Source organism: Convolutriloba macropyga, chromosome 11, assembly GCF_964194025.1.
Source record: "Convolutriloba macropyga chromosome 11, txConMacr16.3, whole genome shotgun sequence".
In the NCBI taxonomy this organism is placed as follows: domain Eukaryota; kingdom Metazoa; phylum Xenacoelomorpha; order Acoela; family Convolutidae; genus Convolutriloba; species Convolutriloba macropyga.
Window position 1 is genome coordinate 55075768 of NC_134478.1, and position 19460 is coordinate 55095227.

General features: G+C 32.7%; 1 protein-coding gene across 1 annotated transcript; it reads left to right on the forward strand.

The window, feature by feature from the left end:
• The first annotated feature begins 5640 nt into the window (after positions 1-5640).
• LOC142349177 (chymotrypsin-like protease CTRL-1) lies at positions 5641-16124 on the forward strand. Its single transcript, XM_075400590.1, has 5 exons — positions 5641-5767; positions 7566-7739; positions 11083-11176; positions 13583-13816; positions 15881-16124. The coding sequence occupies exons 1-5, from the start codon at positions 5641-5643 to the stop codon at positions 16122-16124; spliced, it is 873 nt and encodes a 290-aa protein (XP_075256705.1).
• The last annotated feature ends 3336 nt before the right edge of the window (positions 16125-19460 follow it).

Genomic DNA, 19460 nt, shown 5'->3' on the forward strand with positions numbered 1-19460 from the left:
TTGGATAAATATTGAGAACAACCGGCAGATTTTTAACTCCAGAACAGTCTCATATGAAGCGGAACTGAAACAAGCCTTCTTTGGAGTTTGAGATTATTGTGTCAGCAATTTTAGGTTTGTAAATCCGGTAAATTTATTTAAACGGTGCTATAGGAACATAACTGTTGCATTTTTGAAGAAAAATGGCTGATTTTTTTCTAAAATTCGCCAAAAGTATCGGCGAATAAATCAAAAGCAGTTTTGCAACACTCCTCTGTCTCTAAAATCAAAACCAATAACACAATTTGCAACAATGTTGACATAATTGTTGAGCACAATTGACAGCGAAATTGAGCAAAAATACGCCAAAAGTGTACAAAAAGTACGAGAATCAGTGAGTGAAATGCTAAAAAAAATTAGAACTTGGATAACTCCGTTGAAAATTCGAAATTGAAAAAAAATCTGTTTATTTTTGTTTTATAAGTTGGATGGGTTTTTAATGATACTATTCACAACTTTCTATAATGAATATATCGATTGGTCAAAATTGACTTAACAAAAGAAAATTTGACGATATAGTTCCTCCCCGAGCAAGAGGGTTAGAATAAAGACATAGAATATATAGAACATATATATTGTTTTTATACCAAGTTGATTTTAAAAAGCGAACAAAAAGTTGAATTAATTTAAAGCGCACGCTCAGTGGCGCTATTTCCGTTAAAAAATTTTTTAGATGAAATGACAGCCGAAAAGTAAATTTATAAAGTAATTAGTTCTCGTTTCTTAAATCTTTTGACGTTTTTCTTTATTTTCAAAGAAATTTTTTGAGAATAAAGCTTTCTCAATATTAGTTAACACAATTGTTTTAATCAAATTTTGTTTGTTTTTAAAAAACTGACTGTCTGCCAAAAAACCTGCTTATTATGGAATAGCTTTCTATTTCAATTGAAAAGGAAAAATGGTCTGCGAACAGGAATTACAAATGTGTTACGTTTTTATTAATAGCAGAACTTTCACTAACAACAATTTAATTTCAAATGATTCTTGGTGTTGCTGCAAAAGCTAATAAACTTTTTGCCCCAACAATTTTTATAACTCTCATTTGGAACAACCATGTATTGCCATTTGGAAAAATCATCAAACAACTTACAGAAAAAGGTAGCTCAATTTTTTTTGGTAACTTTTTTAATTGCTCTGAATGGATTGCTTTAAAACAAAGCACAGCAGAGAAAGATATTTGCAATGTAGAAAACATTTTTCTACCACAATGAATAAAAGAATTGATCAAGAATTTTCACATAAAGTACTAAAAAAATAATTTCTGTTTTTAATGGAGTGATCAATAGCCATTTTTTAAATGACTGTAAAAGATGCATCCAAATTTTGAAGTATTGAAGTAACTGGAAAATTAAGTACAGCCAGCACAACAAAATTTATCTTCGTCCAGAATGAGAACATTGAAAAACCAATGCACGAAGTTTTAAGCGCAATTTATCAGCAATATGAGATTAAGAGATGCAACAAATAAACAGGTTTTTTTGGAAATTTTGTCCTACAGAAATTACAAAATTGATAATTTGTTTCTGAAAATTTTGTGATTTTGGCTGAAGATATCAATCAAGATGCAAAACGGTTACAGCAAATTAAAAGAATCGTCACGGCAAAGAACACCAAAAAGATTTATGGTAGTTTCTATCCTGATGTGTTCCTCAAAATTAAATACGCAAAAATGAATTATATTTCTTTGAAGCCAGCAAAATTACAGCGCAAAGTGAACATAACCGTAACTAGATTTTACAAACAAAAAAAAAACAAAAAACAGAGTTTAAAAATTACCAGTTCTTCTTTGCACGCATCATTATAAAGATCAACAAAAAAGAATAAATTTAAGTTACCATCGGTTTTCCAAAGAGTTTTATTGAAAATGTCTTAATTCAGAACTAAAAAAACTCATTGCTCTCATTGCTTTGTTTTGTGGAACTCGATAAAAAAAAATCTTTAACAAATATAACAATTTTTGGATCCCAATTTATCATCAAAAGAATAGAACTTTTTCAGAAAAATTTTCACCCTTTGGCCATTCAGCTCATCTCAGCTTAAAAGACAAAAAATAAAAAGATTTTGATCATATCCATGTTCCTCATATTGCTGTGCTAGCTTGTTCTAACTTTGGAAACACTGAAAACAGCTCACTCCCAGATTTAGCCGAAAAGAATAAAAACGAAATTCGAAGTGAATCATAAAATACTCTTTTTCTCAACCAGGTCGCATATGCCTTCTCATTACCAAGACCATTAAAAATGCAACTTCTGTTTCAATTAGACGGCTACATTTAAACTTTTTACCAAATAAAATTTGACGCATATGTTTCAACCAGAAATGGGTTTTTACCATAAATAATTAAATTGAATTTTTAGAAAGATGCAGAACGAAAGACAACTTAATACTACTCAAACACATTTTTTAAAAAACAGTAATTAATTTTCATCAACTTCGGCAGAATAATTTAAGTGTTGTCCGCAACAAATCAAGGTCTCTGTGCGCAACCAACTTTGAAAATTAATCATCAGCATTATGCCTTTCACCGGGGAACAGAAATCTTCAAATATAAACAAAACAAAGTGTTTTAATAAAATTGCACTTAAATAAAAAATACTCTTATAATTGCGTAAGCAAACAGCCTCAATGATTTATTTACAGCATCATTTTCAATATCCGCTTGCTAAGTGTCCGCAGTTTAAAAATTTTGAAGTTCACTATAACTTTTTTTGGTTTGTACTTTTGAACACGAATTGGCTCTAATAAAATGTTTAACCATAATTGTACAAACTCACCAAAACTAAACAAAGAGGCCCGATAATTTGCTTTTGCACTTAATGTTCGGACAACCCCGGTCATCTTAATTTTTGACTTTCAAAAAAATTCAAAAATTTACAATATTTCAAAAAAAATTAACAGTGCAAGAAATAAAAAATCGCTTTAAACTCTAGCACTTAAACTAAGTAAATAACGTCACCTTAGAGGCTGGATGAGATATACCAATGATGAAATTACGACACAAGACAAACAACAAAACCAAACAACAAAAACAACCATTAACCACTACCAAAACTCAATGTCTACATTCTTTAAAAAATTATCAAAGTTTAATTGAAAAAAGATAATTCAGAAATGAGAAAAATGAATAATCTATTCCTTTAGATCTCTACAGGAAAAAATCTATACCATGTAAAGCGATTCTCTTTTCACAATTTATTATTAAAAGAACAGTACCTTTCCAGGAAAACTTTTTCTGCTCATCTCAGCTTCAAAGACAAAAAAAATTAAAAGCATTTGCTGGAGAATTAGGACTCATATGCATGTTAGTCATGTTTTGCTACTTTTTTCTAGCCTTGGAAAATCAGTGAAAACACCTCTATAAAAATGAGAACGAAATTGAAGCATACCACGAAAAGAAACTAAAACATTTAGTTAATTAGTGCGGATAAATTGGACCAAAAATTTAACTATAAAAACTTTTCTTTAGCTACTACTTCAAATGAATAAAGTATTATCTAAACCAACAAATTCAATTCTGAAAAAAGTAATTGCTTTAAAATCAAACCCTTAAACGACATCTCTTTAGAGGTTGGATGAGATATGCTAGATGAGAACCCAAAACAATTAAACAAACTTCTACTTCACTAAAAAAATATGAGAGCACTTCGTAATGAGACTATGCAGCCAGTGGAAGAAAAGAAGAAAAGGGCAAATTTGAAAAATACGGTTAAACTTATTGAAACACATCAATTAAGAAGTCATCATAAACATTAGCTATCAACTGGAATGTTTAAATAGACTCAGGTCAAAGATGATGAAACCATTGATTGAGTAAAACCATTGAGAGCATTCGACTTCCAGATTATGTCTTACGACAAATAAAAGAACGACAAACAGTGGCGAAAAATAGTTAAAATCGGTGCCCAAGCTATTAAAATCAAAAACGATTAACTGATAAAGAAAATTGATGTACAACCGGGACTTTGTTCAGCACCGGGGGAATCTGTCTTCATTGCAGTATAGTTACAACACACTAAAATTTTACTAAAAATTTGACAAACAATCCAAAATCACAAAAACAAAAATGGAAAGTTGGCAAAGTAAAAAAAATTTACTCAGTTTTTTCAAAACAAATATATCTAAAGTAAAAAAAATATTATCTGTGAACCGAAATTCATTGGGAAAAAAGTTCATTTCCACCTCCCTCCATAAGAAGGCATTGAGACCTGTAATTATCCAGAATATATCATATGACTACAAAAAAACGACAAGAATAGTCAAACATAAAAACACAACTCCGTCAAACTTGCCCCTACAACCTTACATAGGATCAATTGCGTTCTTTAAAATGCCTTTAATGTGATAATTGACCTATCATCAAAACTATAATATAGAAATACCAAGAAAGAACCTCAAACATGAGAAAACTTTCAAAAACAAAAAAGTTTGAGAACTCAATGCCAAAAAAACTAACTATTTAAACATGAAAGTGCAATTACCAAATAATTTTATTTTACTATAAACAATAGGTAACCCCTCATCTCAGAAAAGCATTTTATTGTAAAAAAAACAGAATCAGACTAAAACTAGCCTCTGTATTGCTAAACATTTTTTTTCAAAAAAAATTATTGTTCCGATGTTTAGCGAAATAAAAAATTGGACAAGAACAGTCAATGTATACAAAAATAATGAATTTTGGATAAATATTGAGAACAACCGGCAGATTTTTAACTCCAGAACAGTCTCATATGAAGCGGAAGTGAAACAAGCCTTCTTTGGAGTTTGAGATTATTGTGTCAGCAATTTTAGGTTTGTAAATCCGGTAAATTTATTTAAACGGTGCTATAGGAGCATAACTGTTTATATTTTTGAAGAAAAATGGCTGATTTTTTTCTAAAATTCGCCAAAAGTATCGGCGAATAAATCAAAAGCAGTTTTGCAACACTCCTCTGTCTCTAAAATCAAAACCAATAACACAATTTGCAACAATGTTGACATAATTGTTGAGCACAATTGACAGCGAAATTGAGCAAAAATACGCCAAAAGTGTACAAAAAGTACGAGAATCAGTGAGTGAAATGCTAATAAAAATTAGAACTTGGATAACTCCGTTGAAAATTCGAAATTCAAAAAAAGTCTGTTTATTTTTGTTTTATAAGCTGGATGGGTTTTTAATGATACTATTCACAACTTTCTATAATCAATATATCGATCGGTCGAAATTGACTTAACAAAAGAAAATTTGACGATATAGTTCCTCCCCGAGCAAGAGGGTTAGAATAAAGATATAGAATATATAGAACATATATATTGTTTTTATACCAAGTTGATTTTAAAAAGCGAACAAAAAGTTGAATTAATTTAAAGCGCACGCTCAGTGGCGCTATTTCCGTTAAAAAATTTTTCGTTTCTTCGATTGTAAATTGCAAGAAAAAATTTTTAGCTAATCTATTTGAGGTGGTACTAATGATTAGAATTGGCATAATATTAGAATCTTTTGAGTCAAATTTTAAGCCACTCATGTTTATTAAATAAAAGTTGTCAAATTAGTTCAAAATCATAACGCGTACACTGAAATTTTTCTCCGAGTTGCCTGAAATCAATATCATAAATATAACTATAATGTCGGGCGAATTGTTCTCAAACGACCTGCGAGCTGTTGGCTTATGTAGTACTCAGCTGGGGCTCAGAGGTGCTAGCATTGGGGGCGGGGAGTGGGGAGAATTGAAGTGGGGGCAAGGAGAAGGGGGTCGGGTGCGGCGTGTCAACTGATGTGAGGGTGGAGGGGGGTTAGGTTTGAGAGTGCTATCACCTCAAAATAGTTTTGTAGCATCGCATTTTAGAGACTGGCTAGGCATAATGCTCTAAGAAAAAAATATTGCCCTCCAAGAGTTACTTGTTTATCCCAATTTTGAGGACAAAAAGTCAAATTTGTAGATGAAAGATCGGTCAAGCGAAAAATTGCATAAAAATGACCACAGGACTAATATAGTTGCTACGAATTCTGTTTGAGAGCAATTAAAAATAGTTTTCTATTTTGCCCACTCGTTCCCGTTGATCAGTTTTCTTCATTATACTTCATTGATAATACAAATGCTCTCCATTTTATATAGTTTCCATGTAAGTAATAAACCACGCACTTCAAGTTCCAATAGGTCGAACAGCTGTCTAACCGGAACTATGTTCTAGAAGTTCTTATATTAATCGCCAAAAGTTGACTCATGAACTTAAGCGTTTTCAACTCGGAAACTGGCGTTTTAACAATACGAGATAACTGCTATGAAGTCACTGCAAAGAACTGGCATTAATCGAAAACCGTGTGGCTGTCCAAGTTATTAGTCATCTTGGAAGTGAATTTAGCAGAGTATTATAAACTTACTCGATACACGCACTTCCTTGTTTATGGGAACTTAAAACACTCATGTGCACATTTTAAAATGCCGAAAGTCGGCAGTGCCAGAAGTTAGAATGCCAGAAGTTGCTACTTAGCCAGAAGATAACTTCTGTTGACTTTCGTCATTTTAAAACGAGCTTGTTTCGTGTTTAAAGCAATGGTTAAGTAACTCTGCAGAAGTCACTTCGAAATTCTGATGAATTCAATAGTTGTTAACATCTCAAACTGTTTCTCGGTTTTTCTCAAACGCCAGAAGTTCTCAATTACTTCAAGCAGAGTCCCTTAACCATTACTTAAAACACGCAATTTGCACGTTTTAAAATGACTAAAGTCAACGACATTCAACTTCTGCCTAAGTAGCAACTTCTGGCATTTTAACTTCTGGCACTGCAGACTTTCGTCATTTTAAAATGTGCACGTTTTTAAGCACGGTTACGTGACTCTGCAGAAGTCACTTCGAAGTTTTGCCCTAGCTTTTTGCCAGAAGCCCTCATTGACTTCAAAGAGAATCAATTAACCTACTGTTCTTTTTTGAGACCCTTGTAACATAATACCGTTAGGTCTTCGTTTGGGGTCTTTCACATTATAGCCAATGGTCCGCCCAAAATTTGCCCCCCCCACCCCCAAACCTAGTGGTCAGATAACCTATAGCCCCCCAATCATGGTACATATCATAATGTTGGGCTATAATGGGAAAAACCCTTAACTTTTTTATAATTTTTTTTAACATAAACCTGCGAATTACTTTAATAAATTGCTTTTATTTAGGATTATAATAGAAAAAATCTGAGGACAAAAACTTAGAATCATTTGTCTTTTCTTGACATCATGATAGATCTCACAGCTAAAGTTTAGCCTGTATTTGACCTGTAAAATTAACATAATTTCGAATAATTACAAAGCAAATAACTTCAAGGATTTAAACATGAAACTGTAAACAAAGTTCATACAAACAAAAACAATATTATTTTTATGATGAATATCCAGCAAAATTTTCAAAATGGCGCTTTGCTGCCATATTTGATATCTTTAATTTCAATAATTCTATTTTGCTCTAAAAATTCACAATCAATTCGCGTTCAACCTGTTAATAGAACAATTTCTGACGTTTCTAGTTTAGGTTCGACTGGCGTTGAAAGTAATTTTACTTCAGAACCGAACCTGCCGATAATTTCAGCAATAATTCACGGTCACAAAAGCCCGTTTCGCCCGTTTTATGCCAATATTTTGACAGTTGACGACCACGGTGATCACAAGAAATGTGGGGGTACAATAGTTAGAGCGGAGTGGATAGTCACGGCCGCAAAATGTGTCCATGGAATCCGATGTGAGAAAACAATTTTTCAAATTTCATTCAAAGTCAGTCACGATAGCAATTCTATTAAAACTATTTAAAAAAGATTTTCAACGTTTTATAGACTAAATTTTTGGCTATATTAAGTTGATAATTTGTCGCACGTATATAAATCTTGTTGTTGACCCTTAGTGAAAATTATAATTAAACAACCTAAAGAAATTCAAATGAAACATTTATTCATAATAAATATTGAATCATGATAACGAAATACACTTACATAATTATGCAATTATTGGTCCGACCCATTTTATTATAACAATTGTTTTTTTTCAGCTAATTTTCGCCCATCGATATATTCATCGTACATAGTTGTGAGTAGTGTCAATAGAAAGCTTGTAAGGCGTAGAATCTCAAATTAAGAATTTTTCAATTTTCGTTTCTAATGCAGAGCTATGGAGGATCAAACTTTTGTGAACATCAGCCTAATTTCCGTTGTGTTGTTAATTTTTTTTCGCAATGTTTTACGTTAAAGATAAAAGAAAGTTATCGAATTGCTTGTATCAACTGTTTCGGCAAAAATTTTGGCTAAATTCTACAGAGCATTTTCTTTACTTGATACTTGAAGTACTTGAAGGCGTTTAATCTGCATTTTTGTGCTCACTTGGTCCAGCTGGACCAGTACTGCAGACATGAAAACTGCTGTAACAATCTTCGTTTGCTCAGATTAGATCGTTTTCAGCCCCACTTTCCAGTAAAAAAACTCTGGATCTAAAATTTTTGCAGTATTTCGCTAATTTAAGTCCATATTTGTAAAAATGCATAATTTTTTGATATATTAAGATTTTCATTTCTCAGAAAAATTTTTCAAAAATTATTTGGAGCAATAATTGGTTTTAACAGCCGAGCAGCAATAGCAGGGTCAGTTTTGGTCTCATAGTTAATTTTTGCAATGAAGAAAGATTCGGATTGTATTTTGGGTCTGTCCTATTACAGGCGGTTCTAAATGTTTTTACAGGCAGGTCAATTTTGAATTATAGGTTTAATTTTTAACGGGATCCCATTCATGTTCAATTGAGTTCAAACGAATAAATATTATGTTTTCTGAGTAAATCTGATGGTTTTTCATGGCAATGAAAAAATATTCGGATTTTATTTTGGGTATGTCCTATTACAGGCAAATGTTTTTACAGGCAGGTCTGTTTTGAATTATGGGTTTAATTAATAGGAGATCCCGTTCACGTTCAAATGAGTTCAAACGAATAAAAATTATGTTTTCTGAGTAAATCTGATGTCTTTTTGATAGCTCCGACAAATTTGTTTGTAATTTTTTTTAACGATTTCGTGAGTTTTGCCAGCATTTGAGGTCCTAAATTTGACAGCTCTTTTGCAGTCCTAAAATTGAGATTAAAAAAATTTTTTTAATGGGTACGCCAACTAGTTTCCAATAAAATACGAATAATTGGTAGACAGTTAGCGTGGTGGAAACGTTGTCGGAACATTATGTGCGAACGCACATAACTGAGCCTCCTTATATATATATATATATATATATATAATATATATATATATATATATATAAATATATATATATATATATATATATATATATATATATATATGTATATATATATATATATATATATATATATGTAATTGTGCTTTTGAAGCATTTTATCAATATGAACTCGGGTTGCTCAACTATTATGCAGTATTACACAGGAAGGAAAATTAAAAGCATTTGTCCTAAAATTGTGCAAAATTAAAAATTCTGAGCTCCGGTTACTTTTTGAATTTTAAGCTCTATTCAGATTTTTGCATCCTAGTTTTTTCAGTTGTCTTTAATTGTTCGAAAATGAATTTTTGTAACCAACAGTTTGTCTTCAACTTCTTTAGTTTTTCGGGAACAAAAAGTTGGTCTCACTTAATATTAAGAAACAAATTTTGCAGCAAAACATGAATAGTTCATTACAACGCAAAATTCCTGCTATCAAATTTGATCGGGCGTTTAACTAAACTCAGTTTTATATTGTAAAGCATGGGAGTTACAGAAAATTTTTTCGAAGTTGAATTACATTCACAAAAGCTGGGCTAGTGATATTAAACATAACAGAATTCCGCGAGGACAAAAGCAGGCAAAGTCTTTTCCTATCTGCCTTTTCGGTGTAATGGTTTAGCTTGGGAACCTTTTCCCGCATATATCTTTCTTCATTACTTTTCTTTTTCCTGTGTTTTTCGTTTTAGATCCATTTAAAGCAGTCAAAAATAATGATTTGCTAAAGATAGGCGGCTAAAACAATTTTTACGTTTTAATTGTTTTAAATAGTCTTGCGATACAAAAGTCAAAGGCAGACTTTGAATCAATTTTTTTTCAACAAAAGGTCAATTTGTTATAGCTAGCGTTTCTAACTTTAAATTTGAAATTTTTGAAATAGAAACCATCCTAATGTCAAACAAACAAAATTAGTAATGAAAGCGCAAAATATCTGCATTGTTCATTTTATCAATAAATGATAAAATGCAATTGTTTTTAAAACCAGAGTCGAAAGTGTTTCAGACAATGAAGCCAACAGAGGAGGTCTAATGTCTTATAGATGGAATTTTATTATTTTGTCGTTAATATTATTTGTTTCTCTCTTTCAATTTTCCTATAGAGAACCTACAAAGTTAGCGTTGAGGTAAGGAGTTGAACAGTACGCTATTGTAAGCCTATTTTGAACGAACTCGTATACTTAAAGATATCGGGTTTCAATTTTATCTTAATTTTTTCGATCTCAATATCGCGCGGATTATCTTTTTATAATTAATACAAATAATATTCTCAATTCCCTTAAATGGTAATCGCTATTCAAAGACGACTATAAGGCGTGAGTGAAATTTGCTTTGAGACGCCCTTACCTGTGAATTAAGACCATAAACTGGATTTCGCTTACGAAGCCGAGTAATTTTACTGGCCTATTAATTGTGCCATTTTGTACAAAACAACGAAGTTACTAATGTACATAGTTTAAGATACATTACTAAAATTTCGGAAAAATTTTCCGAAATTTTTGGTAATTTTTTTGATTTTTTAGGGTTTACCCACACCAGCTGTTGAATTAGGATAATTTATATATTTTAATAAAACAAAAGGCAATCAAGGAAACAATGGTTTATTAAACATATAATTTAGAAAAAAATTTTGATGAAAATCCTTGAAAACAGAGCAAAATATTTCCTTTAGTATTTCAGTCTAATATTTTAGCTAGCAAGATTTGCCAAAAAAGATACAGCAGGAAGACATTTTCCTTTTTACTCGAGTGCTTAGATCATATTTTCAAGGGCGCGTTACTTATAACCTCTTTGTTGTAATTAGAGTCTGCTTTGATCATTTTAGTGTCGAGGATGTTTGTGATGGTGGGCGACTACACCCATCCGGATGATCTTAAAAGAGATCTAGTGACTGTTGCTAGGGTCATCGTGCACGAAAAGTTGGTATTAAGTCTTTTATACAAGAAGAGTTCACATAAAACATTTGAAAAAAATTTTTCAACATGAACAGATATTTTTAGGGGGAGGGGGCAATGTTTTGGTGAGAAAAAATGAAATCGCAGAAGAAAAGATCTCACCAAATTTAAAAAAGCGAGCAACGATAAACAGTTCCCTGCAACAAAAATTATTCTCAAATGGAATAAATTTTCTCTAAAAATGAGGAAAATAAAATCTCAAGCCAAATTTAAAAGAAGGTTAAAACAGTATCTGCTGATAAAATTTAAGCTTATACCATTCGAAAGAAAAATTAGTAACATCAGAAGTTATTTTAATGGGTGTCCTTTTTTCATCCCTATTCTTATAACCCTCTATATTTTAACCTTCGATTTTTTAACCCCTATGTCTTTTAACCCCGAAAAAATTTCACCCCTACTTGTTTCATCCGTTTTTAGTGCTTTCTATAATTAAGGATAAATAGGTTTCGATCAATTTTAATTAGTCTAAATGATAGAGATTAGTCGGGTGAAATGAATGAGGCGTGAATATACTTTTTCACTCCTCAATCATTTTACCCCGATTTTAGTCTCTTAATTAGTGGCTGATAATTTTCAGGAGAATAAAACCAACGACTCAATAGATAAAAGCAAAAACTATAACAATTAGCGAATTACTTTTCTCATTTAGTCACTAATGGGGCAAGTAGAAGCAATTGAAATAAGGATGGAACTCTAGAACATTTCTTGTTTCATTGCATTGGGAAATCAGCATGATTACTGCCAACTTTGAGTTTACAATTTCCTCAAAAAACATAAAAATTTTGATTGTGTAAGGACATGAGTTTTTGTTAAAAGAGTAGATAAGTTCGACGTTGCCTGGATTAGCTCGAAATACCAATGCTACATTTGCACAAGATGACCAACTTACTTGCGTAAACATTGAGCGCAATGCTGATGCGTCTGTTGTAAGGGCGGCCACACGAAACGTTATAAAAAAATCGAAAAACCTGATTGAAATTTAACACCCGCAGCAGCCGTAGCTTCCGCAATTGAACCAGCAACCGGCGTTCTCTCGACACGGTAAGCGTTGCCATCGAAACCCCATTTAAAACAAACATCGCCCCAATTGATGCCTTCCAAAAGCACCGCCCAGCTTCAACGTTATCGGACTGCTATTTCCATTTAACCATAACTTTTGTGAAAATAATTGGAAAATTTGAATTGAACAAGCAATCAATCTGGATATCAATCCGGAATTCAGAAAATTAAAATGAACAAAACGGTTAATTGTTTTTTGGTTTGCTCATTTTTTCTCAGAAAGTAGGTCTCAAGATTTAGCTTACATGATTTCAATTGAAAATTACCGGTTCTTCCGTCTTCTAGACGTGCATATTTTCGGAATTTTTTTGTTCAAATCAAAGTGCAACGTAAAAAAGGTCCAACGTGTCAAGTTTTCTTTTTCAATCAAAAGCATTGCGCTAAAAAAGCTGTCTCGTCATTAGTCATCGATGTCAATTGAAAAACGCAAGCTGTTTAAAACCGGACGCTTGAAGGTCAGTAGTTTTGTATTAATTAAGTACTTTGAATTTTAGCTTGGCTAATTGTTCTTATAGACGCAAAATTATATAAAAGTTTTTGGTGTCAACTCGTATTTTGGGTTGAACAAATTCCGGGGTTTATTGAGTAAGGGGTGGTTATATGCGGGTTTAAATTATAGGGGTTGAAAAAAATCGTGGTGAAGAGATATAGAACAATTTTTATGTTTAGCAGAATACAATTCCTCCTATTTTAAGTTAAAATTTTGAACTGGATATTTATAATGTAGAAACTCCATCAGATTTGTACATTTTAACCGACTGCTTATGAAAGAAGTTTACTTGTCAACTCGGCAAAAAATTTAGGAAGAACGAATGTTTTTTTAATGATAGTTGACTGAAGTTTGTTTCCTTATCATAAAACGTTTATTGTTTAATTGAAATAAAAAACTTTTGGTATAAAAGATATGAATCAGATTATTGAGCTCAATTTAGACAAAATTGTTCATTTCGCCTACTGTACAGTACGAAGGGAAATTTTCTTTAAACAAAGTGAGAAGTTGAAAGTTGTAGTCACACGTTTAAGTACAACATTATAAGTTGGCAATAACTTGGCAATAATTTACGTACCAATAATTTACATTGGCAATAATTTACGTACCAATAATTTACGTTGGCAATAATTTACGTACCAATAATTTTTAACTTTTTTTCTCAGGCAAAAAAGTATTTTTTGTTAGAAGGACGTTTTAACAAATAATAAATGAATATAATTATACTCTATTACTTGTCCGTATAGTCATTTAGAACTTTTTTATTTTTGAATATTTTATTAATTTTTGGTAATTTTCTTACGAAATCTTTGTTTTTCCAGAGCGTACCCTAGCTCATACAGACACGACATAGCCCTTCTCCGGCTAGTTCTCCCATTGAAACCAGAACTGGCATCTTTTGCCCTCCCTCTCTGCCGGGTCCCAGTGGCCATCAATTCCTGCAGTTATCTGGGTACTTGTGGCATGGGGGCTGTCAGCCCAGTTTACGACCTGGAACCAGCCAATCTAAGGGAAATTTATCTCACTGAGGCCAAAGGAGGGTTTTTACTCAACAGGTAGGTTTACCCCCCATTGTGCCCATTACACTATCACCCATCTTATATTTTATTGGGTAAAATTTCGGGTTTTGTTAGATTTTAAAAAAAAATTTTTTGAGCCGGGGAGACTTCTGACCATCTTTGAGCACACACATTTGTATCGTGCGCTCGAACTTTATTGTTCGGAAAAGCTTGCATTCAAGTGAATGAAAGTCTGGTCAGCAGTCAATTGTTAGAAAAAGGGGGATACAAGATAATAAAAAAAACAAATATAGGCAAAAATAGACCGAGCAAACGGTAAAATTACGCCCAGATCTCTACAAAAACAAAACCAAACAGGTGAAATACCTAAACGAAAAGAAGGACAAAAAACGACAAAAATGAAAGGTTATCTTTTTCTCAAGTTTTAAAGTCTCAATTCAACTCAAACTTGTTTTTTACTAAATAGAGAACTTCATTTGTAACGATTTGTTCACAATATATCATGCTGCAGCTCAAGGCTTTAATATTTGACCGAAAAACACCGAAAACGGTTGACATAGCTCTACTAGAAAACAATTGGTATATCTCCGGGTTTCTAAACACAATTTTGCGGGTTGTGGTGTTATGAAACAGATGTTTAATCGTATCGGGAAGTTGCTCGAAGCAAATAGTAATTAAAACAAAGACTTTCCTTTTCTTATTCGAAGAACCAGATTTTGATCAGGTCAAAATGTTCTTAAAATGAACGAAATTGTAGCCTCAGGCCACCACTCTGCTCTATTTAACAAATTTGACAATTTTTTTAAAAACAATTTGCACACGCGGAAAATTTAATATGTTAGGCTAATAGTTGTTCTTTTAATGACACCAAATGGAAAATTAATAAATAAATAAATACACATAAATATTTAATAGAATAAATCAAAAATCTTGCCGAAAGTTACACGTTGCGTGCACCTCCCCTTCGGCCGGAGCCTTAGGTATTTAGTCATCAGATATTTCGAAGAATGAATTCCAAGCCATGAAGACTTGCGTTGCGTAATATTTTTCTCCCCAAAAATGTTCCCATGTCTTCGGAAAAATGGAAGAAGGTTACGTTAGCCCAACTGTTTCTTCTGACAATTTTTGCTTCTTTGGAGAGCTTCCCAGAATAACATATGTTGTATCAAATTCAAAATGTCTCCCTCTAGAATTTGACTACAAAAATTCAAGAACTGTGCTTCCGGGTGTTAAACAGATTCTGGTACCATTTCAGGTTTGTTTGGTTTCTTCGGGCAAAATTTTCAATAATGGGTAGTTTTAGGATGGTTCTCGACAAAACTTTGAGACAAAATTTCTGCCCGTTTTTTGCCAAATTAATCATTTTCTTAAAATAAATTTTTTATAGTTATTTCATTACTCATGAAAATCTAAAAAATCCGCGAACTATAACTCAAAGAAATATAATTGAGCTAATCAAAACCAAAACAATTTTCTGTTTCAAAACTGATTAAAAAGTGAACTGAGCGCATCCATGAAATTCGAGAAAAACTCAGAAGAAAAAAAAACAGTTTTGAGAACATTTTCAGTTTGACAAAATTTTTCTTAACTTAGTGTTTGTTTTTGCTCAATAACAGAAACCAGCAAATAAAATGTCACAGGCAACGTCGTTTACATAGTCTGTTTATAAACTCCTTCTTTTATACTTCAAAATACTTAGACCTCCTAGCACTGAAAAGTACGCTGAAAGTCCTCTTAATTCAAATGATTAATTTATTTTCAATTTAAAAATAAAATAGGTGTTCCGTTTGTGCCCCCAAGCTTAGTGGGCGCATGATAAGTTTAAATCATTTTAGTTGTAAACACTCCAACTTTAAGTTGTTAAAACCTGCTAACCTGTTGATGCTAGTTATAGAGAAAACGTTTGTTTTAACTAATTAATTATTATTGACTTAGTCCTTTTAGCAAATTAGTGGGCGCATATTATTTTCACCACCCAAGACGCACGTGCCATATTTTTACATAATGATTTACCATGTAATGACACGTACTCTGTAACTGGGGGGAGCATATTGTACTGGGGGGGGGGCACAATCGGAAAAGATCCAAAATTTCTTTTAGGTGTCCCAAAAGCGTGATTTGCACAAAACGAACTGGAAATATCAATCACAACATCTGTCGGGGGGATGAGGGGGGTCCGTTGTACCAATTTTACCCCTCAAGCCATATGCCCCAATGTCTATACGGAGTTGCGAGTTATTATGGAAAGAGTGACAAGTCCAGGCAGAAGTGCAACGGGGGCAATTATTTCACAAGTGTGCCAGATCATTATTACTGGATATTGAATATGATTCATAGTAACTAACCCAAGTTGAAGGGCAAACAAAATATACAAAAGCAAAACTATTTCACAGTATTAACCATTTTTTCCTGATAGTGTAAAAGTTTTTGCTGAGAGTTTGGGTCTCCAACCCCCCACCCCCCCCCCCCACCTCCCCCAAGAAATTTTACTCCATCCATTACGGCATGCTTACGGTAATGGGGGTGGGGAAAGGCTCCATAAACTTATACTACCCGGGTCGAGGTTTTTGGGTAAATTTTCGTAAGAAATGCGGTGAATGCGGTGAATTTTCGTAAGAAATGCGGTGATTGCGGTGAATGCGGTGAAAAAAAATAATTCACCGCTTTTCACCGCATTTCTTACAAAAATTCACCACCAAATTCACCGCATTTCTTACAAAAATTCACCGCATAGACTATTATGGCAAATTAATGTAAGAAATGCGGTGAATGCGGTGAATGCGGTGAAAAAAAATAATTCACCGCTTTCTCTCAAGCGGTGAATTATTTTTTCTCACCGCTAGATGCGGTGAAAAAAAATAATTCACCACATTTCACCGCATTTCTTACAAAAATTCACCGCATATGGTTTCCAAAGTTTACTCAATCTGATTTAAATTCACAAGAAATAACAAACAAGTAAGTGACAGTTGGCGCAGTGGAATAAGCATTGGAAGGCATGCAGGAGGTCAGAGGTTCGAACCCGTGTAGGGACGATTCTTTTTTGTAAGAATACTGAGAACGCGGTGAAAAAAAATAATTCACCGCGATTCACCGCATTCACCGCAAAAAGATGTAAGAAATACGCGGTGAAAATTATTTTTTTTCACCGCATTTCACCGCATTTCTTACGAAAATTCACCGCCAAACCTCGACCCGGGTAGGAATGCATTAGTATACCTTATATGACCACTAAGCTGCGTGGGGGGGGGGGGGGGGGTGGGGGCTGTTCCATGTTCCACCAAACTGTCCTGAAAACATTTTCTCATTTGACAACTGGAAAAACTTTTGAATACAATAGAACAATAGAAAAAGTTGTACTATTTTTGATACTGGTTAGTTATTGAACTTAGTTAACTTTTTAGTTATAACATAAATACATTTTTAACTAAGTTGTTGAGAAAAATAAATGTGCGCAATGTGCTGAACAATTAAATGTCAATTATTTTAAAAATTTGTGTCGAGTCACACACTTTTCCAATTTTTATTAATATGACAGTGAACATACGTTCTTTTGACTATTCAAAATCTGAATAGACCTCTCTTGAATATTACGACGTCATCGAGAAGTTAGAATCTTTTCTCTGCAACTTTTTTCTCGTCGAATACTCTTCATATAGCTACAGCTACAAAAATGAGCCCGGGGAAAAGATAGTCTAATCCCAGGCGACCCTAGAAATATGCCGTGTAAAATTTCACAACTCCACCTATCTATTTCAACTTTCTCTGCAGAACTTGGGTGAACTTTTGTTGAGAATTAAAGTAGGGAAAAAAAATTTTAAATTTTATAGGGACTTTAAAAAGCACGGCCTTTACAATAAATAATTCCTAATTTGATTAGAAAGTTTTTTAGCTTGTCATTAAAAATGAAAACCCCGGGGGCGGGGTTAGTTCGACATTGCACAAAACTGTCCTAAAAATATTTTCTCATATGTCTACAGAAAAACCTTTGAGGACAATAGAAAAAATTGCGCTATTTTTGATTTTGGCTAAACTGTTGAGAAAAAAAATATGCGCATTGTTATTTTTTTGGCGTTAACTAATTAAATGTTTAGTGATTTTAAAAACTTTTTAATTTGACATTTAAAAAGTTAAAAACGTCTCTTAATTATTACGAACAAAACCATCGCGAAGTCGGACATTTTTTCAGATTTCTTATCTCGTAATATAGTCATCATATCGTAGCAGTTGTAAAAACAAAGAGTCGAGGAAAAGGTTATTCTAATCCCAGGCGACCTTAGAAATATGCCGTGCAAAATATCACTTACAACTTTCCCTATCTGTTTCAATTTTATCTGCTGAACTTGGGTTCAGTTATAATGTTTTTAAAATTTTATAGGGACTTTACAAAACGCTGCTTTGCAATAAATATATCCAAATTTGATTTGAAAAACCAGCAGAAAATTTTTTTTCCCTATCAACAAAATTGGAAAAATCGGTTAAATTTCTTAAACCGTCAGACAAAAAATGATTTTGCTTCATTCAAGCTGACCACCATTTCTAAATTGCGCAACATCAAACTCATGCTCAGAAAAGTAAAATAATTTTTTTAAAAGTAGCTGAAATATTGATAGAGGGAGCTCAACTCTTTGGATTTTTTTACACTTCGGTTACGTTATTAAATTAATTTTTTGCATTTTTCCATTTGTTTTTACGTCTATTTTAAAAGTCTCTCCGAGTTTTCAGGATTTTTGATATCAAAACGTAGTGATGACATGGAGCCAAAACGCGAGTAGTCTTCTGGCGTAAAATTTTTCATTATAAAAATAAATTAGAGTGAGAGAATGGTGTTTGAACAAAATTTTGTATTCTCGATTGATTGTAAATTTTTGTTCACGCACAGGACCCCGATTTCGGTTTTCACTGAGCCTTCGATGTTTTTATTGCTTTTTTGATACGTTTCCAAATTAATTCTTAGTCATTGTAGGTCTATTCTAGTTCAAATTCGTGATCAGACAATAACAATTTTTGAGGGTTATACGTTACATGAAAAACAAACGGGGGGACTTTGATTCTGGCTCAATTTCGGCCCAAACAATATGCCGAATTTTGTTGTCAGGGGCGTCAGTGTTAAACAATTAAACCTCTATTACTTTTAAAAATAGCACTTTTGAAATTTAAAAAGCTAAATAAACGTCTCAGGGTTTTGGCGACACGGTTGTCAGACAAAATCATCGCGAAGTCAGACATTTTTCCGGATTTCGTAATATAGTCATCATATAGTAAAAGTAGCGAGAAAAGAGTCGGGGGAAAAGATAGCTTAATCCCAGGCGATTCTAGAAATAAGCCGTGCAAAACTTCACTTTCAAAACCACCATTCTAAATCAACTTTATTTGTTGAAATTGGTCGAATTTTTGTTGGTAATTAAGGTAGCAAAAAATAATTTCGGAAAATCTATAGGAAAACAATGTTTTGCAATAAGTAATCCATACTGATTTTACAAAATCGGAAAATATTTTTTTTCAATTTATCAACCGAAATTGAAGAATCGGTCCAAATTTTGAGCCGTATGACCAAAAACTAATTGATATTATCCAAGTCAATCATTAGTTGTTACTTAGTTATATCCGTAATTGAGGGAGCTTATTTTGAACTTATTTGTTACAAATAGTTTTCATTATTATATTACTTTTGCAAATG

Excerpts from the sequence above, each read along its gene's own strand:
- LOC142349177 (XM_075400590.1), top strand. The coding sequence starts at position 5,641 with ATGTCGGGCGAATTGTTCTCAAACGACCTGCGAGCTGTTGGCTTATGT. Across the intron at positions 5,768-7,565 it reads GTGGGGGCAAGGAGAAGGGG|AACCGAACCTGCCGATAATT; the intron begins GTCGGGTGCGGC and ends ATTTTACTTCAG. Across the intron at positions 7,740-11,082 it reads ATGTGTCCATGGAATCCGAT|TGTCGAGGATGTTTGTGATG; the intron begins GTGAGAAAACAA and ends TGATCATTTTAG.